General features: G+C 53.1%; 1 protein-coding gene across 10 annotated transcripts in view; it reads right to left on the bottom strand.

The window, feature by feature from the left end:
* The window catches only part of CUX1 (cut like homeobox 1), a gene marked incomplete at its 5' end in the record, with an annotated part of 375083 nt that overhangs the window by 18843 nt on the left and 330114 nt on the right, over positions 1-26126 (bottom strand). For 8 of the 10 annotated variants that reach the window (XM_082857322.1, XM_082857325.1, XM_082857323.1 and 5 more), the window contains 4 exons: positions 6571-8173; positions 13376-13640; positions 19722-19910; positions 22589-22891. The exons of the other annotated variants lie outside the window; for them this stretch is intronic. In XM_082857322.1, coding sequence (XP_082713448.1) covers positions 7471-8173; positions 13376-13640; positions 19722-19910; positions 22589-22891 — 1460 coding nt within the window. In that variant the 3' untranslated portion in view covers positions 6571-7470. Of the gene's footprint in view, positions 1-6570; positions 8174-13375; positions 13641-19721; positions 19911-22588; positions 22892-26126 lie in introns of those variants that run through there. 10 annotated transcript variants of the gene reach the window in all.

The raw sequence follows: 26126 nt of genomic DNA, 5'->3' as shown, positions 1-26126 counted from the left end.
TCTCATTTTGAAAAGTTAGACGTGTGGAGACCACCAGTGTTCGGGTGGCTGCCCTGGAGACAGATGTCTGATTCTGCTGGAGAAGCCCCCGCTGGCCCCCCCTCCCCCCCCCCCCCCCCGCATCTCCAGACCCTTGGGTTCTTTGGGGCGGGGGAGGGCAGGGGGCAGAAGACGGTAACCACTGGAGTGATAGCAAAAAGCATTTATGACAACAACAACGACACAAAATAACAATATACTCCTGGTAAGTACTTAAAGGACTAACCTAATAATAAATAGAAGAGGCTAGAAATAATTTTTTTTTTTTTTCTCAAGGAAACATCCTTTTATAATTATCCTCACGCACGCTGGCGGGTCAGTAGCAATCCATCTCAACAAGAAAAGGTTAAGTGCTGGAAGGGATAGCTGTGGTCTCACACTGGGGAAGGTTCTCAGCTGCTGAGTCATAGACCCCCTCCGCCCGCCCTGCCACCCAGCCAGTTCTGGTGGGTGCCCGTGGGCCCTACACGCCTAGCTTGGCGGTCAGCAAGAGGCAAGCTGAGATGGGGGTGGGGGGGATGCCGGGGAGGCCCGTTTTCCCTTCAGTTCATGAACACACGGAACTACAGTGGACAAACTTGTCCTACTCCTCCACAACCTGAATCGTCCTGGTCTAAAGCTTACTTTGAGTTCATTTGGTGTGCAATACGTTACCTCTTAAAAATGAAGAAAAGTGATTTCTATTGCACAGAGCTTTCACACATAGTCATCTATTTAAGTGCTTTCTGTTTAAAGCAAAGTAGGCAAAAAAAAAAAAAAAAAAGAGAGAGAGAGAGAGAGAAAAGAACAAAAAAAGGAAAATGAAAAGGAGAAAAAAGGGAACCAGAAAACAAAAGCAGCCCCGTGCCACTTCAATGCATCTCGCTGACTGGTGTCTGGTTTCACCAACGGAAGTCCCAATGCTTCCGTACACACTGTGCTTCTGATTATTCTCCATAGGGATGTAGCCATGACATTGGGATATAAGGCACCTTTCCTTTCTGATCACAGAAAGCTTGATACATAGCATATAGCATATTTTGTGGTAGAGATGAAAGCCTAAACACTACAGAAATTACAGTAACACAGACTCTACACTATTGGATAAGCTAAAATGATCCATGAAAAGCAACTCAGAGCTATTTTAAATGTTGAATGGCGGGGATGGGAAGTGCACATTTATGCCTAGTCTAATGTCTTTCTCTCACTAGCCTTTTTTTTTTTTTTTTTAAGGTCCTTCACCTACAATGCCCAACTTTTAAAATTAGCATTTTGGAGGAGACTAGGCGCTTTGGAAATGTCTTGTTAAAGCTAAATGTCACTTCATCCAAAAATGAAAATGGGGAGGATGCCACTGACAGCGTGGACACAGTCTCTTTGGAGGGAAGGTGGTGACGGAAGGGGTGGTAGCAGGGCCTGGGCTGGTGGGGGCAGTTCCTGCGATGGGACAGACGGTGGTGGTGGTGGTGGGGAATTGCATGTCCTTCTTCCCAGGGATGAGGCTCCCAGGCTGCTAGGGCAGGGCAGACTCCAGGGCAGGGCTCATTTTATGCTCAGCTCGGCACTGCCCACGCCCCTTCCTCTGCCACCTCGATCAGCCCCGAGTGCTCTGGCCTCGCTTTTCTGCACATCTCTAAGGGTCTCAAAGCCTTGATCTTTTTGGAACTTTAACTTGCTTTCCCTTCGTTTCCCGGTAGTTTTCATCTACCAAAAGGCAGCGACGGATGGGAATGGGAATGAACATTGCCAAACTGGACCATCCTCTTAGCAAGCAGGTGTGCTGGCCGGACCGACATTCAGTGCACTGGGGAAACAGACGTACAGCATGTTGGAGTCCCAGGCCACCACCTTGACGCTTAGGGCAGGAGCTCTGCCTCGGGGGTCACAAAGGCTACCCTAACGCCATCAAGGCCCAAACGAGACCGCAGCAGCAGCGGGGGGGATTTCTAAATGTAAGCTCCTCCTGGCGAGCGCTTCCAAGTTCTTTCCATCAGAACACTCTGGCCACCACACCTAACCAGCAGCCCTGGGAGCCGGTTTTCTTCAGCACGGGGCGGAAACTGGCCTATTCTCTGGGGAAGAAAGGGTCACGTGACTGAAGACTGGGCATGAGGGCTGGAGAAGGCCGTATTCTCTCCTGTCCTTCAGAAGATTCCCACGGAGGTGCTGAAACGATAACCTCCCAGTGCCAGAGACAACAGAGCTCCCCGAGGCCAAGTGGGAATCCTGGGGAAGTGACCTCACGTGGCCATGGAGGGGCAGCCCAGGGCAAGGGAAATGGCTGTGACGGATCTTAACAGCTGACCAGGAATGGACAGAGTGCAGAGGTGGCCAAAGGCAAGGCCCTCTGAGGCCCGAGACGGCCCCTGCCTGCAAAGGAAACAGCTGTGAGAGCTTCAGGAACAGGTGGAAGCCACGAGGAGAGTCCCCGTGCCTCACAGAGAACAGCTGTCTGTCCGTGTTGTGCTCGCAAGAGGGAAGCCGCCTGGACTCACGGACGCCACGCCTCTAGGTTTTCCCTTCCCGGATCCCACTTGCCACACGCTTCTGAGGGGTGAGGGGTGAGATCGAGTGGGAGCATGGTTAGTGAGGTAGAAGGGGACACATGAGTGTGACAACAAAGGACATCAGGGAGGGAGCCAAACCTCCAGGCTGAAGGGGCGCGGCCACCAGCCCACCACGCTGGCCAGGACCTCGCCCTGCTCTACCCCCTCCCTCCACGCAGCTGGCTTACTGGCCTCAGAGAGGAGCAGCTTGGGACGGCTAAGGACAGACTCTTGTTTTCACAGGCTCGTCGAGAGGTGCCTGCCACAGTGCATTTAAGGCAAAGGCTACTGTCCCCAAGTTCAAGACCTAGTAAATCACCATCGCTCTTTCACTCTGTGCTCATCCCTGAAGGACGGGCCCGTTATGCTCCCCCTGGCTCCTCTGCTATTTTCAGGGAGGTTTGTTTTCCTACAATCAGAGGAATGAAAAACATTGCATAGAAAGTCAATAGAGTTCATTGATCACCCCTGCATGTAAGGACATGAATTCAGGGAGAACAAAGAAACCCAGGCCAACTTTAGCCGGAAAGGCACCTGCCTGCGGACAGAGCTGTCCGGTGACTCTCGTCCCGACCTCTTAGGGCACGACTGCTGGGTGATCTGAGGGTAGTTAGCTGATGCCAGAGCTTGCGTACAACCTGCCCTCTGCCTGGTCTGCTCAGGGCTGTGGGCTGATGTGGCCCCAGGCATGGAGGCATTCGGGTGTTTCCTTCCTCCTGGAGCTGGCGGCTGGGCCTGGGGCTGGCTGGGGAGGGTCTCTCACAGCCAGAGGGAGCACAGACGCACACTTAACCCAAAGCTCTGTCGTACTGTGGGTCGGGACCAACAACCAGCGTATCTGGCTTTTAAACGGCGGGGGGGGGGGGGGGGGGACACAAAGATGCCCACAGGAGGGAGGTGAGCAGGGAGGCATTTGTGCTTTGGAAGTTCAGGGAAACTGTCCCAGGGAGGCCATGAACTCTCATCTTTTTGCCTCGGTCACTTTCCCAGACGTAGTGGCCATGGCTCGAGAGTAGTCATACAAGATCCTGGCATTTCCTGGAGACTTCTCCCCAGTCTGCTGACCGTAAGCCACCTTGTGTCGTGATGTTCTTTGAGAAGGTAGGCTCTGAGGAAAACCGAGTTAGAGCTAGATGGCTGCGGTAATCCTTCCTAAAGAAGGGCGGTCTGGTAGACAGAGATCACAGACAACCGCAGGGCTGGGACAGAACCCACACCCCTTCCACCTCAGACACCACAGGAGAACGTGGGCGGGAAGCAAGGGTCGAGAGGCTGAACGTGAACACTGATTGTATGCGGAGCCTCCACTCAGCCAGCTAAGTAATGGCAAAAACCTTAACTTACGAACACTGCCTTCAATTAACAAAAAGAAGCCATTTAAAATGGTATAATGGAGCTTGTAATTAAGTGTTAGTGTTTTATACGAAACCGTTTTCCCCAGGGGAGAGGTACAAATCAGCTTTTTAAACTGATGGAGCGGAAAGAGGAAGAGGTCGGCTGCCTGTGGGAGCTACTGCTTGGAACGCCAGCCAGCTGAAGGTAAAGCCCACGGAGAGGATGCTGTTCAAGGCACTTGAATATTGCTTCTCAAGATGAAAGATCAACCCTTGGACTCAGAATGAGGGGCGCAAAGAGGAGGGGGACACCCCCCCCGCCAGGTTTCTGTTATTTAGTGGCAGCTCTTAAAAGTATTATAGTGACAGCTTAACACAAGAGATCATAGTGTTGGGATCGCAATCAAAAAAAATAAAAATAAAATAAATAGAGGAAAAAATACAAACATGGAACTGCAAGCAAAATTTAACCAACTGATTGTATCGAGCACCCAGATGTAAGCCTGGCAAAAAAAGACAGAATGGAAATCAACAATAACCTAGTTTAAAAACAAAAAAAGACAACAAAAATGACTAAATTGCCTGAAAGAGCCAAAGCGGCTGTTTTAGACGGTACTATTTGGCCACTAGGATGGACAGATTTATACTTTTTCAATTTCCTCAGATTTCACACCTTAGTAAATAACAGTCATGCCTTTAAAACGAAAATACTACCCTAGTATTCCCTGTTAACGCCCTGCTTTTCGTTCTAATGAAAATCAGGCATTTGGAGATTGAGCGCACGTGGTGACCGCATCCCTCCGCGAGGTTTTCGTGGAGAGGGCAACACAGTGCTGTCAGGGGCTCTGCTGCTTGCTGTCCTGAGGGTCACGAATGCAAACTCGCTCTTCTCACCGCACCTGGATTCAGCCAGATGTGAATCCGTTCTCCCCTTAAGCTCCTCCATGTTGAATTCTCTGCTCACCGAACCAGATTTCAAGTTCAGAGATGATATGCAACCATCAAAAGACAAACGGCCTGCCTCCCAGCCTCCTAGAGCCTTCTGCAAACTTCGTATTCATGAAAAGGCATAGTCTTTAGTGTAGTGACTCTTAAACTTGTGAAAACTTGAACTAAGTGCTGCAGTTGCAGGTTAAAAGACTGTAAATGAAATACATAATTTCTAAAACATCATGCAAGAAATGTGGTTTCACATCTTACAGTCAAAGTCCTACAAGTTAATTAATACAAGCACACTGAGGTGTAATAGCGGGAGCATACCTTTAAAATTAGAACTCCCTCCCACCCCCCCAAATCAAAAAAAGGTAATATTAATTAAACTTAAGAAATAATGAATGCACCATTAAAATGTCATCCAAAGATGTTGACCTAAGACAAAGGTTTCAATGATACACAATACGGTCAAAAAGGTTTCAATCAGTAATATACAGTATGACAACTACATCTTGTAAATTATACCCAATACTGCCGGCAGTCTATCCCGCTAAAGAATATTTGCCCCTCTCATCCCTTCCTAACAATCAGATAATAAAATACAGCACCTATAAATAAGCAAAAAAAAATATATATATATACCGAAATCATCTATTGTTAGTTTAAAGATATGGCAATAAAGGAGTCTAAATTAGCAAACTTGTAGAAGCCATAACTGATAAAACAGCTTATTGAAAAAAGGTGGCAGTAATGCACTCTATGTGTGCACAGGTACTTAAGAAAATACACAGACGTATAAAATTGCACACACGCACACACGCACACTCTCATCCACCTCTGTTCTCACGCATATACACATAGACGACAGGAGGAATCAGAGACAAGTTAGACTTTTGACTTGTACTTAGACTGCCCTAAACTGTGCATAAAAGAACGTTCCAAGAGGCAAAATGAATGGAGGGCCAACGGTCTGGTCTGGAAGTGAAGAGCATCAGCGTTTTGGTGTGAGTTTGGGCCATCTCTACGGGGGTGGGAGCCGAGCCCAGACTGCCACGTTCTCTCTTCTGCAGGGAAGGAAGGAGGCTTCCCACGACGTCAACAGTCATCAGTGCTTGTGGTGGGAAGAAAGGGAAGGAGGGAGGGAGGGAGGGAGGGAGGGAGGGAGGGGGGGAGAGAGAGAGAGAGAGAGAGAGAGAGAGAGAGAGAGAGAGAGAGAAAGGGAGGGAGGGAGAGGGAGGAAGGGAGGGAGGGGGAGGGGGGAGAGGGGGAGGGGGAGGGGGGAGAGGGGGAGGGGGAGAGAGAGAGAGAGAGAGAGAGAGAGAGAGAGAGAGAGAGAGAGAGAGAGAGAGAGAGAGAGAGTGCGCGCATGCGCAAGCCCTGCCCAGGCCCAGGGAGCGGCGTCCCCTGGTGGGGCTCAGTCCATCAGGTGCCCGGGAGAGTGGTGTGAGGTGCGGTGCCTTCTGTGTCGTGGAAAGACTGCTGCCTACGAGGGGCCCTGTGTGGCCCCAGATCTGCCTGCGGCGACCTTCGCGGCCTACTCTTTCCTCCTTTCTTTCAACGCTCGTACGTGTGCAGGACGCACTAACACAGACGTAAGACACCATAAATTAAACAAAATGAACGGGTACATGCTACAGTTCTAACTTGTCTCCTACACCTCCGAGATATGAGGTCTGATCAGCGTGCTCTGCGGTTAGAGGTTAAAAAGCAGATTATAAAATACCTAGATTCGGATCTTTTCTTTTTGTCCTGATTTGGCCTAGAATGGAGTGTATTGAACAAACCCTGGTAAGCAAAAGCCCAGAGTCAGTTAAAGCTATGGATCAATGTGCACTACGTGTCAGGATTCTACTCACGCACGAGAAAACACTACGTCAGCTACCACAAAATCAGAGAGTTTCCTGATGTGACTTTTCTTTTTGTTAAAAAATATGTGAAGTAAATGTGTTTTACTTTAATTCAAAGTTTCAAAGGAGAAGATTCTTTGCTTGAAAATATTTAGGAATCCAAACTAGTGTGTTTAGAGTCGGTGTGACTGTGCAATCTCTTAGTGGCAACTGAACAGCTACAAAAACTTTCTTTTTAAATTTTTCTGAAAAATCCCCCCCCCCTTTTTTTCCTGGTTTAAGAAGATAATAGTGTATTATCGCTCTGAAGCCATTAGATGGCAGATAAAAAGCCCCCTTTTAATATGTGGGTTTGATTTTTTTTTTTTTTTAAAGCCCACACGAAAGAGGAGGGCGCAAGGCAAAGCTGTAAGAGTTATTCCAGAACCTGTGGAAATCACTTAGGGCAATAAAAAAAACACTTCAGGGTACAAAAAAGCTCGACGACACATTTCCGTTTTCTTCCTTGAAAACACGACATAGATTGGGCTTAATGCTCCTTTGTTTTCTATATGCACCTTGGCCTATGGCGATTTTGCCCTGTGGCCCGCAGGGCGGTAAGTGCGCAACAAGGTCCAGGCCGCGGAGTCGGCGCCCCCCCCCTGCCCGGCCCGGTTCGGCCCGGCTCGGCCAGACTTGGCTCGACTCGGCCCAGCTCGGCCCGACTCTGCCCTGCCCGGTCAGGCGCGGCCCGGCTCGGCCAGACTCGGCCCGGCTCGGCCCGGCTCGGCGGGACGGGCGGGCGGCGCCCTCTCAGAACTCCCATTCGATGGGCTCCTCCCGGCTGGCGGCCTTCTCCAGGCGGTGGATTATGCTGTTCAAGTTCGCGGCCTTCTTCTTCCTCAAGGGGTTGTCTCGCGAGTCCCTGGCGCCCGCTGCCTCCGGGAGGCCGAAGAGGCTCTGCAGCGAGCTGGGCCTGCGGGCGGCCGCGGGCGCGCTGGTGCTTGGCAAAGCGGAACTCCTGTCGGCGCCGTCCCGGGCCCTGCACGGGCCCTCCCCCGGCGGGGCGGCTGAGGTAGCGGCGTCCTCCCCGGCCGCGGGCGCGGCGGCGGCGGGGTTTGGCACGGGCCCCGGGCCGTCCGCGGGGCCCTCGGGCGGCGGCGGTGGCGCCTGGGGCCGGCTCTCGTCGGTGGCGGCGTCCGGGGCCGGGGTCCCCGAGGGCGGCGGCTCCGCCTTCTCCGCCGGCCGCGGCGCCTCCTCCCGCTCCTCCGGGGCCGCGGTTGCGGCCGCCTCGGCCGGCCCTCCTCCCTGAGACTTGGCGGCGGCCGCGGGGCCGCCCGACTCTTCGGCATCCGCGGCGCCCGGGCCCTCGGCGGCCTCCACGCCGTCGCAGCTGTCGCCCTCCGAGCTGGGCGCTGCCCGGCCGCTCCGGGCCGACGGCGAGTCGCTGGCCCCGGCCTGGCCCTGGCTCCCGGCCTGAATCTCCTCAATAAACAGTTCTCTGCGGATCCGAGACCTACGAGACACAAGCAGGGGGGCGCCATGAGGGGGCCGCCGCGCACGGGCGCTCTGCGCCCCTTCCCTTGCGGCCTGAGCCTCCTGCCATCTCCGCCCCGACGCCCTCTCTCCATCCACCGCACCGCATCTTACACTCCCACCCGCCGAACAGCCATTGAGGCCCCTGTGGGCCCCAGAGCAGAGCAGGGCCCGCTCCTGGGCGGCCCCTCTTGAAAGCCGCCCCACCCTTCCCAGCCAGGAGCCAGCAAAGACCCCGCGGTTTCCTAAACTCGGTGCCTCTGCGTAACCTGTCCCTTGGCTGGCATGCCAGTCCCCTCTTCACAAGGATGGAGCGCCAGCTTTACTTATTTAATGGCACGGTTCCTCCACCTCCATGCCAGTCGACCTCCAACCAGGCTGTGAATGGCGAGGTCCCATTCTCAGCACACCCCAGGCCTAGCACGGTGCCTGGTGTACAGTGATCAAGGCCGACTGAATTCATATGTGGAAGGAGAGCATGAATGATAACCACTGCTTCCTCATCTGGACTTCGTGACAGAGAACCAATTGCTAGACGGCGCCCAAAGTGAAAATCTTCAGTGTCCCGCTCTGAGCCACGGGCCAGGCAGGGCCTCTGGTCAAGGCTGAGGCGGGATTCTGACAAATCATGTATTTCAACTAACTCCCTCCTCTAAAAGAAAACCAGGAAAGGGTCATTTCTGATCAAGCAGGAGGGAGACCAAATAACGTGCTCCAACGCACCAAGCATGTTTTAATCAAGCTGAGTTCAGCCTACGGTGGAAAGTGTGCTTCACTGTTTTGTGGGGTCTGGAGGAAACAGCTACAGAAGGGCCCTGGCCTTCCCTGTTTTTTTTTTTTTTGCGGTACGCGGGCCTCTCACTGTTGTGGCCTCTCCCGTTGCGGAGCACAGGCTCCGGACGCGCAGGCTCAGCGGCCATGGCTCAGGGGCCCAGCCGCTCCACGGCACGTGGGATCCTCCCGGACCGGGGCACGAACCCGCGTCCCCTGCATCGGCAGGCGGACTCCCAACCGCTGCGCCACCAGGGACGGCCTGGCCTTCCCTGTTTTGGAGCCTTTGTGACGTGATGAAAGGGCTGTTGTTAAGTCTGTTTTGTCTTGTGTTGGAATTTCTCTTCCCATCACGCTCACAGTACTGGGCTCAATCAGAAGTCTCCCGAGGTGTTTCTTCCAAAGAGCTGAAAGAGCCTCTGATCGTGAGCCAACTGTTAGTGGAAAAGCATCTTCAGGGAAATGAGCACCAAGCCCAGTGTCCTGCAGAAACTGGGCCTGCAGAAAGCCCTGGGGTTAGGCATACACGAAGATATTTTATATGGTGCATATAACTCAATAAAGGTAACATTTTTTGAGAACCCACGATATGCCAGCTCCTGTGCTGGACGTAGGGAGGCTGGGGCCAGGGAGAATCCGGCTGTAGTTGAGTCCAGTATATCAGAACTCTGGTCATGGTTATCTGCTACATAGTTTTTTGCTCCACGCATAGGGTGAGCTCTGACCCTTGTCCTGAAGATGATTCCTGAGCCAGAGCTACCCGGGTGAGATCCTGAAGCCCCCCGGAAGTTCCCAGGGATAACGGAAGACTTTTCTCCTTCCCTTGGGCGACCTTGGGAGCCCGTGAAATGGCAGCTCCCATAAACAGGTTCCTGGGCACTTTGCTGGGAGGGCGAACCTGCTCTTTACTGGCTTTTAAGCCCTTTGGCAGCCAGAAATGCCCGTTGGCATGAACACCCAATCCCATTCCACCCTGGTTACGGAGGTGGGAGGCTAGACGGGCAGCTGAGGGTTTGGTCCCATCCAGGCCACAGGCCCACCCTGGACTAACTCTGAGTCTCAGGGGCAGCCTGGCCCGGCTTGGGGAACAGGCCTTTTGGAACCAGGCAAAACCTGGGTTTGAAATCTGGCTTGTCACTCACTAGCCGGGCAACTTGGGCAAGTTCCTTAACCTTTATGAGCTTCAGTTTCCTTAGCAGAAAAATATGGAGAATAGTGTCTTCCCTGCGGAGATGTTACAATTAAATATTGATGTATATTACAGGACACAAAGTAGACCAAAAAAAAAAAAAAAAGTAAAAGAAAAAAAAAAAAGGAACTATTCTTCTGTTCTTACCATCTAGCTGCCTTTTCAACGACAAAGTCCCCGTTGTAAGCACTGAGGCTGAGACAGAAGGGCTGAGGGAGGAAAGGGACAACTTCATGCCCAGGGCCTGGGATCCAGGCTGCCACCCTCGCTGGCTCGGCTAACGTGTATAATAACCTTTCTCTGTAGAACGGGGCTGGCAGCAAGCACTGAATTCGACTGCTGATCAGAGGAAGTGATAACATCTACAAAGCTCTTGGCCTGGTGCCTGGCACATGTTATATGCTCAGCAGATACGAGACGTCATCCTTCTTAGCCTAGATTTGTCTCCATGTCCCTGAGGAGGATTATCTTCTGGTCTAGAAAGATCAGGTCCCAGAAACAAATCTGCTTTTCAGACACAAGTCATGCAAGGCTGACAGGACGCCATGGCTTTTAGGGCTTGGAAGAGTTTCTTCTAATGGACCTGTTCTTCTGCAGGAGACCAGGTGTCCTGTGCTGTGTTGCTCTGAAATTCCTGGGTAAATGGTCACCCTAGAGTACTTCTAAGTTCCTTAGGGTGAAAGGATAAGAGGAAGTAAAGTTTTATTTTATTTTTTTGATGGGGGCAAAAATCGACCCCAAACATTACGAAGGGTTCCAGTGGCGCAGTAAAAAATAAGTCAACTTCTGTTTAACTCCTGTGGAAAGAACCTAAGAAACTGCCCTCTCGCTTAGGAACTAAAACGCGTTCAGCGCATGTGTGCTGAGTGCTACTGTGCGCTCGTCCTTGTGTGAAGCTCTCAGGGATGTACCAGGTAAGCTGGTCTAGTCTAAGCGTTTAAGCGGAAGAGCTAAAGCCACGGAGAGAGTGCTCGCTCAGCTGGAATCTCTGCTCTGCACTCTTCCTTTGGGTGACCTTAGGCAAGGGACTGCAATTCTTTGGGCTTTATGCCAGTTCTGAATGACCTGGTGTCGCCTCTCATCCAGCCTATTTTGTGGCTTATAAAATTCTTCTCTAGTTCAGTTCTTCTTTCAAGACTCTGCCGTATCATACCTCTTCCAGGATATTCCATCCAGATCTCTGCAGGTGAAACTCTCCTCTGCCCTCCGTTGTGCCACTTGACTTACCAGCCTGCTTTGTCGTGGAGTATGTTTGACAGAAAGCATTTATTGCACATCCACCTACTCTAGGTCCGGACCTGAGCTCATGGCTAGCTTTTGAGGTTCTACTGCTATTCTTCCCATCTCCCCCTTCTCTCTTTATAGTTGAACTTGCTTAAATGCTCAAGCGAGGCATCTCCACAATGACCAGCTGGCATTACTGTGGTGGTCAGGAGGCCAGCTGGGAAACGTGGAGAGCGCGTGCCCTGGCCAGGAGGCAGTGACTGCCACTCGACTGAGGCCTGTAGGGGGATCTGGAAAAAAAAAAAAAAGGTGGCCCCAGCAGGGCCAGGGGCAATGGCTTTGGAGATGTTTTGTGCGACTGGTAGCACCTTTACCCAGATACTCAGCCATCTACAGCTCCCGGCACCCCTGTCCAGGGTTATGGTTCTTGCATTAAAATGGACATAACTCGCAGAGGACTCAAAAGTACACATTCAAACGCACCTTTGTGTCTAGAAAGTGAAAGGACACCTGGCAAGGAGCGGCTCGGGTGAGCTTCTGCCCACGTTTCCATTCACTAGCCTTCACTGCACTTCAGTTTACTACTTTGGAGGTTTCCTTCCGTGCAGAGGGAGCTCTCCGTTATTGTAACTGCTGACCTTACTCTGCCTCTGTTTTCATCTGATTGGTAAGTTTAGGATGAATAAGCTAGCCGTGCTCAGCTCGTGTACTTTGTCTTCTTGGGAGCCAGCCTGCACACGGGGAGGCCTGCGGGGGCCAGTGGTGCCGTGATGGATAAACTGGCCTGGTTTTCAGGGTCAGGGAGCAAGGCTGTTTGGCCCCCACACTAAGCTGCATCTGCTGGCGCGGCCCTTCATCAGCAATAAAGGTATTATTTTGGCTCCCATCTAATAGTTAAAAATTTTCCAATTTGTTCAGAACCTGGGAACAACTGTGCCCTGTCAGAAGCTCCAGCAGAGCCTATCCGATGAGGCAGGCCCCAGTCTGAGACACAACTCCTCCCTCTAGCCCCTGACTGTCTGTGATCTTACGTTACCTGCCACTTCCTTCAGGTGAGGAACCATGAGGGCTCCGCCTGCACTGGTTATACATGTGTACTTGTCGCCTTGGTATAACCAGGAGCACCTACCCCGGTTCTGCTGAGCCCTAGGGAAAGTGATGTTTTGATGGGAACTAGCGATCGAGATGGCCGCATACAAGGCATTAGACAGGCAGGAATTTCCATCAGGCCACTGAGGATTCTTGGTTTCTAGCAGTAGGGAGTCTTGGTTTTAGCAGTGATCGCCAATTCATTATCTCTCAGTGGCTCTCCATTACCTAATCCAAACACTTTACCCCAGTCCTTTGTTCTAGAGGAGAGCACTGGGCCCTTCCCTCCTCAGGTGAGTTATTTAACCCCTCTGCGCTTTATGTTTTCATCTATAAAACGTGGAAAAAACTACATCTCTTACACAGTTGTGAGGATCAAGTGATAACAGTGCTGGTTACAACACATAGCTCAGTGTCTGTAGACCTAGTAGATGCTCAATAAATCTTCATTAACTCATGACTTTCCCAGAAGAAAGGGTCTTACACTACCTAATTGATTTAATTACAAAACTAATCAAACTAATTTGGAAAACAATACTGTAAAAGACCCTGAGAAAGCGTTAAAAAAATCACCAAATACACGGTCACTACTGTGGAACCATGAATGACTACACTCTCCCTTTTTAAATGATAGCCCTGAGAGATTTTTGTTCTGGTCTCTAACCATATGACCCTACGTCTTTGGGGTTTAAAACGCCAATACGAATAAGAAGCCAATTAACTGACCAAACACCAATTTATCAGTCCCCAGCACGTCGTCCCTGTGCACGGTGATCAGCCAGCGTCTGCAGTACCTGTCGGCCTCTTCCCGAGGGCTGAACGCGCGTCCTCTAAGCTGTAGCTGACCTACTGGGTGAGCGCGCGTCCTCTAAGCTGCAGCTGACCTACTGGGTGAGAGGAGGGCCGTACCTGTAATTGTGGAACCAGTTGATGACGGTGCTGGTTTTCAAGTTGAGCTGGGTGGCGAGCTCTTCGATGGTTTTTGGTGACGGGTATGGCTTTTGCTGATACGCTCGTTTCAGAGCTTCCTTCTCCTCGGGAGCCAGCACCACTCGGGGTTTCTTCAGCTGGTGCTGGGGCTGGGGGCTGGCGCCCTGGCTGTAGTCGATGCCAGTGGAGGGGGGCTCGCAGGGCTGGCTGTCGCTGACCGAGCTGTGCCGCCGCTTCATGTAGGCTGAGGGAGGGAGAGGAGGCAGACTGAGGGGCAGGCCCAGCGGGGAGACGCGCCCCGGCCCCGGCCCGCCACCGCGCGGTACGCCCTCCGCCCTCCACTCCCAGACATTGCCGTGTGGACTGTGGCAGCTCCCTGCTCTTCTGAGAGCAACTCGAAACACCTGGGCTAGAACCATTCTGAAACCGAACACACAGTCATCGAGGACCTGCTCTGTCGTGACGTGAGGTCCCCGTCTGTCCCTGCATGACCCACGGTTTAGTGGGGACACAGAGAAGTACACAGATAGGTGACCCCAGTCAGGTGTGATAAGGGAGGCAAGCGTGGGGCGCCACGGAGGTGGGCGCTGAGGGAGAGTACTCAGCTCAGCCTGGGGAGGGGGCCGGGGAGGCTTCCTGGGAGCCATGGTGATTATAAACTGAATCTTGAAGGACAAAGGGATTAACTAGAAAAACTAGGCAGCGAAGTGAAGATGGTAGGAGGCTGCTCCAGAAAGCGGGAATGGTGTGTGCAAAGACACACACAGAGGCACGAAACAGCACGGTCAAAGTGTGTGTGTGTGTGTGTGTGTGTGCGCGTGCGCGCGCATGCGCGTGCACATGGGGTGTGGGGTGTGGTGGAGTTGTTGGACCTGAAGGTGGAGAGATGGGCGGCCAGGGTAGGCCACAAGTTTGGACATTACCTAGAAAGCAGTGGGAAGAGACGAAAAGATTTTAATGAGGGGAATGATGTGATCAGCTCTCTGTTTCTGAAAGGCTGCCTTGGCGACAGCTCGGAGGGTGGAGTGGGAAGGACTGGAAGGAAGGAGCCCAGTCGGGAGGAAAGAAGAATAAAGATTTGCACCAAGGCAGTGGTGATGGGGCCGGAGAAAAGCAGACAGATGGTGGAGCTGTGAGGGGTGGAACTGACAGGACGTGGTGGCTGACTCGGTGAGGGACCAGAGTGAGCGGCGCTGAGGACGGCCCCCTGGTCTCAGGTGTGGGAGGTGAGGTGCGTGCTGGTGTCACTGGGCTGGGTATCACAGAAGGAGAAGATTAAAGGGAGGAGATGATGGTTCGTCTTGGAAACGTGGAGTTTGAGGGGTCTCTGGGTCACCCACGTCGACATGTTCTGTAGGCAGTTGGAAAGACAGGTGTTAAGCTCAGAAGAATGGTCCGGGCTAGAGAGAGGAACTTGGAACCACTAGAACAGAACTTGTAGTTAAGTCAGCGACCTTGATGAAAAAGAGCAAGGCCGAGAATGGAATCCTGGAAAAGCCCCACATGCAGAGGGTACCCCAGGAAGCAGGAGCCGTGAAGGATACAGAGACGGGAGGCAAACCAGGAGACAGCGGTGTGAGGAAGGGATGAGTGAGCAGTGAGGGTCCCTGTGTCAGTGCCGCAGAAAGGAAGGTCCAACAAGCACCCAGGATGTCCTGGGTGCTTAGACATTAGGAGGTAACTGGAGGCCTCGGTGAGCAGATACAGCGGAGCTGTGGGAGCAGAAGCCAGACTGCAGTGGACTTAATAGTGAACAGGAGGTGAGAAAGTGGAGGTAGTGGGCAGGAGTTACTATTCTAAGAAGCCTAACTGTAAAAGAAGAGTGAGAGACAGGATGGCTTCTAGAAGGGAAGTCCCAGGTCGAGGGTGGCCCTTTAAAGATGAGAGAGAGCTGATGTTTCCAAGCTGATGGGGGAGAAGACAGAGAGAGCTGGGGCTACAGGTGAGGGAGGAGACGGCCACCGGAGGCGCATGAGGTGGGTCCTGAATACAGGAGCAGGAGGGGGGGACATACAGACACATTTATAGGGACTGAGGTGGGGAGAGTCGACGGCCTTGGTTTTCTTTATGAAGCAGGAAGGCAGGAGGAGAGGCGATCTGAAGAGATGGAAATGGAGTCTTGAGACAGGTCGGTGAGAAATGGTGGTGGGGATGGAGGGGGTGATGGCGGGGGCGGGGAGAAGCACAGAGGACCCTACTGAAACCGGAGATACAAATCTGAGGCGGCAGCGACCCGTGTAGGTCCCAGACGCCAAGGAGGTTGGGTGAAGAAGATGGGCAGGGCGCTAACTCAAGGCTGGGATTTGCAGGGGGATGAGGAATGAAAAGGTGTGCGATAGAGTATCATGGCCAGAGAGTACCAAAGTGGGGATCAGGGCGGGGGGTGGTGTTCTGGGGAAGGAGAGAAGGGCAGCAGAGGGCAAGCTGCTGGGGGAAAGGCTGGGAGGGGATATCCCGGCTCTGGAGGCCATCTGGGATCAGGTGGGATGAATGGAGAAACGTGGAAAGGTGGACGGACAGTGGAATGTGGTCAGTGACGGGGCACCTGAACTCAGGCTTCGAGAGGTAGAGTAGTTGTGGGCAAGGATGTAATTTGGGGAATCAGGGGTTGAGGAGGTCAAAGAACTTGAGGCCTGGGTGCTGCACAGGTCAGATGGGTCTTAAAATTCCCCTGGATGAGGCAGGACATGGGCGTGGAGGGAGGCGCTGATCCAGGGGCCACAGTCTTGAGAAAACGTAGACAGCGAGCAGGAGGCCGGCGGATGGAGGTGGGAAGGGCCTTCGAGAAAACCTGCTGGACAGAGCTTGGAGGAGGCTCCTAACCCAGGAGTGGAGGAGCGGCCAGAGCAGGGCTCAGAGGTCAGGAAATGAGTGGCCTGGAGGGCAGAGCGGCTGGCGCGAGGGGAGGACGTGTGCTGTTCACGTGTCTTTTTACTGTGGAATAAGGGTTAGGAGCGGTGGGCAGCGGGCTGAGACGAGGCTCAGAGACTCAGGGGCGACTGTCACCTGGGGATGTGCTGAGTGGGCTGCGAGGGAAATGCGGGCTGACTCCCGGGAGATATTTGCTCTACCAGTGCTACGTGTGCTTCGTCTGCTCCTTTCTGTTGTTACGTGTCATTAATCACCAGCTACGCTTCAACTTAAAAACCATTTGGACTTCTTGAGCGAACGAATAACCCACGGAGGTCATTCTAGTGAACTAATTTGGAATACGGTCTGAAAATTCCTTAAAACTTCTTACAACTGATGAAAGTTGAGAAACAGTGCTATTTAACTCCAACGGCACGGAGTAATAAGAGCAGTGTGTGTCAGCAGCAGCAGACACTGGTCATCTAGTTCTCACAGTTACCCTACGGGGGACAGACCGGTATCATTCCTACTTACAGGCGGAAAAACTGAAGCCTAAGAGGTTCAGTGATTCACCTGAGGTCACACGGCTAGTGAGTGACAACTGAGGTTGACCTAAGTCTGTTCTGGGAAGCACTGCCTGCCCTGTGCGGCCAGATGGTGGCCAGCCCCGCTCCCCGCCTCTGCCCTGCCCCGCCACGGCACGGGAGCGGGGCCCGGGGCTGTGTGCACGGGAGCCGAGGGAAGTCAGGGAGACACACTTCAGCAGCACTGACATGTGGGTCTCAAATGTCACCGAAGACTATCAGGGTCCACCTGTAGCCTCCGGGGAGGGGAGCCCAGCCCCCGAGCTAGCTGAGGCTGCGTGTGTGTGTCTCCACGTGCTTGGAACTGTGTGAACAGGTAGGTTCAGGGCTATCTCGTGAAGGGAACAGAAAGCAGAGGGCGGACTAGGGTAGAGAAAGAGATTTACAAGAACGAAAGAAAGGAGAACAATAAAAGATTTGCGCTAAAGGGAGAAGCAGCAAAAGCTTTACGGAAGAGGAGGAAGTGCAGCACACGTGGGAATCCTACAGTCTGCATTGCCTGCTGCAGAATTTTTAACGTAGGCTAGACTGGGGGGCAAAGCTTATTTTCATCTATTTTAAAGGGATACAAATTATTTTAATAACTCTCATTTAGTGAGCGCTTATATGTGCTGGTTGTTATACTAGGTACATTCTAATCCTTACAACCGGAAAAAGCATTACGTCCATTTTACAGATGCAGCAACTGAGGCTAGGGAGTTACTTAACATGCCATTTTATGATTAGAACTCAGACAGAATTGAGAAGATGATCTTCTCCCCCTAAAATGAATGTGGTGAAGAGTCAAGAGGCTACAAAGGAATGAGCCTGGTCTGTCCAGCCAGCCCCCTCGCGCTGGGCGGGTGACCGATCGTCTATGGAGATCACAGGCAGTGCTGTGCCCGGGGCCACCCGCTGTTGTGTCTGAGGGGTCAGATGCCTCGGCCTCCCGCGGGGGCTGGTTATGAGCATCCCTACCAGTGAGAGCTGACGGGGGGCCTGCAGCTGCTCAGGGACTTTGGGATGTGAGGAGGGGCCTGGGCCCCAGTGAGACAGTAACTCTTCTGTGACACAAGATGGCGCCCAGAGCCTGTGCAGGAGGGAGTGGAGGCCTAGGAAGCCCCCAGAGATCTATCTGTGGAGGCTGAGGTCCTTTCCTGCTGGCCCAGGAGAGGCACAGCAGGGAGTGGTCGGGCCAGGGCCCGAGCACAGGAGGCGGCTTCGGGAGGGACGCCTTCTGACAGAGCAGCAGCTCCAGAGCCGCTTGGGGCTCTTGTTGAAAGTGTGATGGACGTACTGGGTTCACGATACCATTCTCTCTGCTTTTATGTCTGAAATTGCCCATGATAAAAAGTCAAAAAGTTGTGCGTGCGTGCGTGTGTGTGTGTGTGTGTGTGACGTGGCACCAGGCCTCTGGAGCCTGCAGCACTGCCGGCAGCTGCCTGGAGCTGCCCACGGCTGCGGCCTGTGTCAGAGCCTTGGTCTGCAGCCTGAGGGCGGGCAGGGCAGGAGCCCCCCGGAGGGCCCCGGCTGGCGTGGCAGCCGCTGCCTGGGCACGTGGTCCCGGCGTGGCAGGCACTCGGCCCAGGGCAGCAGAACACATGCATATCTGAGAGCACTGGCTGTGAAGCCTAACAGCCCACGTTTAGATTCCTGCTTAGGCCAGCTTGAAGTCAGGTAAGTTTCGTGATGCCAGAGCCTCGTTTTCCCTGGATAATAACATCTCTACCGGATGGAGTTTTGTGGGCTGAGTGAAGTCTCAGCACAGTGTCTGCAAATAGGAGGCACTCTGAAACTAGAAGTCTCTAGAGCAGAGACTCTCCCTCCCCCTAGGAGCCCAGCCCGCTCCCCGGTTGGGTGAGGACGGTGGTGCCCGGCTGGAGGTGAGCAGCACACGCCCCTGGTGAACTCAGAGGGTACGAGCCTGGGCTCCACCCGCCCCCGGCTCAGGCGCGCTGGCCGTGGGGCCGGGCACAGTCACGCGGGTGGTCGTGATGCCCACTCTTTGGTGAGGTCCCCTGCAGAAGCTGAGGAAGGGGGGCGGTCACAGCTTCCTACGGCCAGACCAGCAGCTGCTGCCCACTCTTCCACATCTACGGGATTCAGCAGCCACCAGGTGAGCTCGCAGCATTAAAGGTGACCCAGGACTGTCCCCTCCAAGGGGAGGACTCAATGACGAGGGGCGGCACGTGCAGTGCAAACCAGGACACGGAGCAGGTGTCACTTCCTGCCACCGAGGAGATCCCTCAGGGTTTCTCCTGTGTCGTAACCTGCAGCAGAACGCTGCTCAGCATTTGAGAGGGCTCAGGGTGCGTCTGGAGAAGAGAGCTGCTCTTAGCTCTCTAGGAGGTCGTATCCTCTACAGCCCCAGAGACTATAACGTAACGGCAAGAGAGAGGTCTGTCCTGGCAGGAATTTGCTCTGCTGTTCTCCGGGCTGGGTGACCTCCAAGGAGGCGGCTAACTTCTCTGAACCAGAGACTTCTTATTTACAAATGCATTTTTCAACCACCTCTTTGTGGAAGCCCTGCCATGTGGTACTCCTGCGATGAAGTGTTTTAATACCCCACCCATCCAACAAAACAAAAGACAACAAAGGAGCCACCACCATGTGGCCTTATTCTCCTGAAGAAGAAAAAGGTACACTGGTCGCCAGGGTGACTGAGGAATGATCACAGCGCCCCCCAGGGCTAAATGCCTGTGGGCTCAGGCTGCTGGGCAGAAAAAGCCACAAATCTTCCCAGTCCTTTTCGGTCCTCATCGGTGGATGACCATCAAAAGATCCTTCACCCTGCCTTACAGTCCCTTGGGCATGGATCAGTGTGCCTCCTCAGCTCGGTGTGAAGGCTTTAAAAGCAACAGCGCGTTTATAAACGAGAAAGCGATTGGCTGGGGCAGGCGGCGGGGAGTTACCTTTCTTTTCCATCCGTTTCATGTCCATCAGCTTCTCCACGTTGTTGGGGTCGTTCAGCCACAGCTGCATCCGCACAAAGGGCTCCCGCCCCTTCAGACTGAGCTTGTGCCAGGGCTTTGGGCGAGCCAGGAGGTCGGAGACGGAGCCTTGGGTGAGCCCTAGGATGGTCTCCCCAAACAAGCGCTGACCTAGAGAGAGAACGCAACCAAGAGTGATGTCACTGCCGAGACCCAGGGATCTGGCGGAAGCAGCATGTGTCAGGTTAAAATCAGAAATGGGGGTTCGAGACCCACAGTCTGATCAGCTGGGTCCCGGCTTAGAGTGAGCACTTTGTAGAAGCACTTCCTCAACCAGACTGGTACCAGACTCCACTGGTGATGGAGTCAGTATTACTCTTGCGTTCTAGCTACACACAAGGTTTCTCTCAAAAAAGCCTCTGGGCTTCGGATGAACCGAGGCCTGGAGGACACCTGCAGCTTTTATCAGAGGTGGTTAATCCCAAATCCGAGCTCAGGAAGTTGAGCAGCTCATGGGGAGACCTTCCTTTTACAGCCTCAAACCACAGGGCCGTCTGCACTGGCTCCCTTCACGATTAGTGAGGTTACCAGGTCCCGCTGAGAAAACAGGCCACTTGACCCAAGGTCACAGCAGGAAAGAGAAGAAGAAAGAGCTCCTCAGCTTTATTTTCCTGAAAAGCAGGCCATTTCCAACTCTAAAGTCTGTGCCCGCAGTTCAAGCAGCCCGCTCCCCAGGCTGATCAGAGGCTATTGCGCTCTGGAGAGCACAGCGGCGTTAGGTCTGCAATGTTCGTCGGAGGCTTAGAAAGAAAATGTCTCTTCTCTGAGAGCCATTCAGCTGCCAGTGAAGAGCGGCCACCACTTTTTTTTTTTTTTTTTTTTTTGAGGTACGAGGCCCTCTCACTGTCGTGGCCTCTCCCGTTGCGGAGCACAGGCTCCGGACGCGCAGGCTCAGCGGCCACGGCTCACGGGCCCAGCCGCTCCGCGGCATGTGGGATCTTCCCGGACCGGGGCATGAACCCGCATCCCCCGCATCGGCAGGTGGACTCTCAACCACTGCGCCACCAGGGAAGCCCCCACCACTTTTAAAGGTACGCACGAGAACCAGGCACAACCTGAAGGCCTGGACGGGAGGACTTAAATGAACAGGACTGCTAGTGGAAGTGGAGACCGGGATCAGAGGCCAGTGTCTGGTACCATAATGCCTATGGATCACGACACCGGCTCTGCCTCTTAGTGCAGGGGGACCGTGGACGACCGGCTTGTTCCCCCTGCGGCTCACGTCCTCCATCCGTGAGAGGGAAACACCCCCAGCTGCGCTCACAGCAGTTACAAGAGCACTGCCTCGTAAGAAGCGGGACACTAAGCAAAAGTTTACTGTACGGAAAGCTTTGGATTTGAGAAGTGAAGTTTTTCTGATATCAGTCATTTTAACTGAGATATACATTTACTGATTTTGGTAAACCTGTGGTCTCTCTGCTTTTTAAACTCTCAGTTTAACCTATAAACACATCCTAGGTCCTGACCATTTTTTCGTTGTGGTAGTTTCCAACAAACTTCACCTAATTCTAACCTGGCAAGTGAATCTCATTTCATTCCAAGGAGCTTGTTATGTTCAGGAAAGCGATATATATGAACAGCTAGTTACTATTTGCTTGACCCACCCAGTTGCATGGGGCGGGGGGTGGGGGTGGGGGTGCGGAAATCAAGAGATTATTCTTAGAAAATTATCTGTATTACTTTTAGAGGTTTCACAGCAGTGGCTCTCAATCATTTTTGAGTCCCAGACATATTTGAGAGCCTGAAGAAAGCTACTGGCCCTCACCCTTTAAAATGTGTGCACAGGGCTTCCCTGGTGGCGCAGTGGTTGAGTCCGCCTGCTGATGCAGGGGACGCGGGTTCGTGCCCCGGTCCGGGAAGATCCCACATGCCGCGGAGCGGCTGGGCCCGTGAGCCATGGCTGCTGAGCCTGCGCGTCCGGAGCCTGTGCTCCGCAGCGGGAGAGGCCACAACAGTGAGAGGCCCGCGTACCGCAAAAAAAAAAAAAAAAAAAAAAAAAAAAAAAAAAAAATGTGCGCACACACACACATCCTGCTATGACTTTAAGAGACTAACCCATGAACACCCCCAAGATCCCAGGTCAAAGGTTAAGAGGATGACTGAGTCTTGACCAAGCTGCGTAACTCGTCTGTAACTTGGCCCCCCACTTTGTGGCTATTACTCCTCTCACACACCCTGGGAGTGGAGGCATCTTCTTTCCCGGAGAAGCCAAGACCAGCTGAGCAACCGTGAAGATGCCTCTCATCTCCAAATCCAGGGTGACGCTGCGATGCAGCCTCTTCTGCTCAAAGAGGGGGAAGTCGTCTCCCTGGTGTGAAAAGTTTCACCCCTCAGATCACAGATTTGCCTTCACAGCAAATCTGAACCCTGCCTGTCGGGCTCTCCCGTGACGCCATCCAGATGCTCCTGGGCTCAGCTGATTCTGCCCTGCCCTGCACGACCCCCACCCCGTCCCCCAGGATTCAGAGCTCCACTGGGCTGCCCCCATCGGTGGTCGGAGTGTATGGCCCGAGTTGGCTCCGGCCGGCATGCCTGTCTTCCAAGAGGTCCTGGTTGGGGCGCAGGGGTGGGGCGGGGCTGGGCTGGGACTGACCTTAGACCTCTAACACCCTCATGAACCCTTATTGCTCACAACTGTAGGACGTTTTAGGTTCTTACAGGCAGCCTGTGAATGTTTAAACCCTCTGGCTGGCTCAGCCTGAGGCCCCCCTTCCACTCTCTCCTCCTGAGGACTCCCGACGGGAGACGACCTGCCACCTCCTGACGCAGCAGCGGGGGAGGGAACCTACCCAGGTTGTTGTCGGTCAGCACCTCCTTGACCCGCTTGGTTATGCCGTAGGTGTCCAGCTCTGGAGACATGGCCACCAGCTCTTGAATGCTGAGAGCCGAGTGTCCGGAGAGAGGCAGTGGCGTGGTGGGCTGGGAGTCTGAAGCGGGCGGGTCGCTGGGTTCCGGAGGTTTGCCGTCCTTACTTGTTTCAATGGGGGGACAGGGCTGCTGGACCAGTTCAGTCAAACTCTTCACTGACTCGCTAGAGCTCATCGGTGACTCGGGTGCAGGGCTGCAGCTGGCAGAGGTCTTTGGAGTGCTTTCTGTAATCAAAGCACACAGAAAACCGAGGCTGAAAACAGCTGTCTTTCACCATGTGCGTCTACTTTCCTGATCTAGGAATTACTAATTAAACGTCTGTTTAAGAAGGAGACAGCATGGCGGCCTATGGATTTAAATGAATTGTTTCATAGTTTTTTGGCTGAGAATTAACCTTTCATTTTCTTTATTAAAAAATAAAGAACAGCAACAGAAGAAGAACTAGGGGTTTAAAGAGAAGGTCTGAAGGCTCAATAAAGGGCATTCTGTTAAAAAATACGTCCTATTAGTCACGTGCTATCACTGTCATGACTTCTTCCGACGGAACCCCCTAATTCTATAATTCAGAAGTACCTTGGCGAGATTATAATTTGCATACTTATTTTGTCCATAATTTCCAGCACAAAATGAATAGACACAGTATTTTAAATGAGGGCTGCCTACGATGCGTGGTCACCACACCGATGAAGACCCTTGAAGATGAGACGTAAGTCCTCGGCCGCCTAGTGCTGCGCTGGGACCCCAGGTCGGTTCTCACTGTGATCCCGGAGGGCTCCATGACGCCCTACCTGGAGGGAGCCGATGGAAGAGGAGTGCCCACCCTGCTCTCTGCCAGAGCCCAGGACGTGCTTCTGAAAGCCTAGCTCTCTGTCTATGCCATGCTGTCACCAACACCGGAAGAGACGGGGCCAGCGTGGGCAGTCCGGTCTCCACGCTCTCCTTTCCTAAGAAGGAGCTGTCTTGTTGCAGGTGCCCGGCAGGGAGTGCCACCGTGCTCTGTTGCTGAGTGGTCCCTTCGGGCCTCTCTGTTAGCATTACCCGTAAAACCTGACATCCGTTCTAGTTTTGGGATGCCTGGAATAAGGGCTTTTGCCATTTCCTAATTTCCAAATATAGGGAAAATGCAAAGTGACCTAGCACTGCGGTCCTACCTGCCTTTGGCCCAGAGTCTGGGTTCAGTCTCTGGCCCCACTCCCCGCTCCCACCAGGCACGGCACACGGGGAGATCCCACAGCACCCTGTGTGAGGGGCCAGGCCAGGCGCTGTCACAGGGCTCTACAGCTCCAGAGAGATGACAGCTCATGAGGCCGGGCCACGCAGCGAGTGTGAGCACACGTGGGCGCTCCCCCCACCCCCAATACCCGCGACCTGACTAAAGAAAATGTAAAACTAAGGAGCAACTGAATTTTAACTGATCGTGTAACTGGAGTGTCCTTCGATGGACATACGATATCCAGGATGACAACCTATTCTCAACTCAAGAGGATGGAAACTGTATTCCAGATACAAGGGATATTTTGTATAAATACCTAGAAAGAGAAAATCCCCAATAAAACAACTGCAATTCAACCGATGAACCCATCTGTCGTCCTAAACCAGGACAGAGTTCCACCATCACATAACGCTGTGTCCTCAACCTGGAAAATCAGGTTAAAAATAAACCCCCCCCCCCCAAAAACACTGGTTTGTGAAGCTGTGGAAGAGACAGAGGTAAACAGCAGAAATGGTCCATATAAATCCTAAGGCAAGCTGAATCCTACAAATCGGATTTCTCCTCTCGGCTCACCTCCAGGTCATCGTACAACTGGATATAAAACCCAGCAAACGTTATTTCTGAATCTGAAGCAGCAATGGAATTGCACTGTGAACTTGCCCCGAGTCACCCAGGCGAGGGACCAATTTGGCAGATCATTTATCTTGCTCACTGTATACTGTCAAGGATGGCATGAATTCCCCACATGATAAACAGATTTCTTCTCAGGTTTGTGTCCTTTAACCCACAGCAAGGTCAGAATCATGGCTGCCTGGAGAACATACCGGCCGGCACTGCTGCCCGAGCACCACCCCTGTTTTGTTCTGGGCACCGGCGCAGGCGGGCGCCCTGAATAGCTCGAGTGGAGGCATGTTTCTTTCTTCCAGGCATCCTCAGCAAGACACTCGCACGCATTTTTGCCAGGAAAACCCTCTGAGAGAACCGACCAGAGGTGCTCGCCACACGTTACTCGTGTCCCTCCGTGCTCCCAACCGTGACTGCAGACAAAGGTAACCCCGCCCCCCCGCCGTGATCAACACCCCACTGGGCCTGGGAACGTACTGGGTGGCTGGTATCTGCACCTCCACCCTGAGGCTGTGTCTAAACTGTACTGGCTGAGTGACAACTGTTCACCAACAGACACAGGTGCACACAGGTGCCACCGTGGTCTCAGGTCACCGAGAGCAGAATCGGGCCCACGTTTCTGGAGCGGCCTCGCTGGACACACCACGAATCCACAGGCTCGGAACATCATATTGGAAAGTAATTCAATTCTCTAGAAAGCTACTTCCAGTAAGCACCACAAAACCAGACCCATCAACCAGCTCCCATCGACCCCTGGGGAGGGGACCGGGCCCCTCGATGCCGGGAGGACAGGTGCCCGTCTGATTCACCATCTTGACAGAGCAAGAAACATGGTCAACAGAGAAGAAGAAATATTTTCTTTTCCAAAAATTAGCAAATGGAGCCCTCTGATTAAAACAAGACTTTTTGAAAGAACAAGGCTCTGTGCTCTTCTGTGTAACTAAAAATAATTTAAACAAGAAAAGAAGGAGGAGCCCTGGGCTTGGCACTGAGGCACTGAGCCTGGGGACGGGGGCTGCCTCTACCAGCTGGCAGTGCTAACTTGAAGAGGATTCCTAACTTCCTGCAACATCCCGGTTTCCTCATCTGAAAAATGCAGACAGGGTTGTAATGAGGAACGAACCTGCCACATGGTCAGCGCTAAGGAAACCTGATTTCGATGTTAAAAAAAAAAGAGTAGTTACTAAATTGAACATATTTGTCTATATAAAGGCCCCCTGGGACTTCCCTGGTGGCTCAGTGGTTAAGAATCTGCCTGCCAATGCAGGGGACACGGGTTCAAGCCCTGGTCCCGGAAGACCCCACGTGCCGCGGAGCAACTGAGCCCGTGGGCCACAACTACTGAGCCTGCGCTCTAGAGCCCGCGCTCTAGAGCCCGCGTGCCACAACTACTGAAGCCCACGTGCCTAGAGCCCGTGCTCTGCAACAAAGAGAAGCCACGGCAATGAGAAGCCCACGCACCACAACGAAGAGTAGCCCCCGCTCGCCACAACTAGAGAAAGCCCGCGTGCAGCAACGAAGACCCAACGCGGCCAAAAAAAAAAAAAAAAAAAAGGTCTCCCCTGCACGTAGTGTAAATCTCATGATTTATTGCTGTTTCTTCCATAGTTCCTGGCGCACGA

Source organism: Leucopleurus acutus (assembly GCF_964270905.1).
Source record: "Leucopleurus acutus genome assembly, chromosome: 16".
NCBI lineage: Eukaryota > Metazoa > Chordata > Mammalia > Artiodactyla > Delphinidae > Leucopleurus > Leucopleurus acutus.
This window is presented reverse-complemented; position numbering and strand designations above follow the sequence as displayed.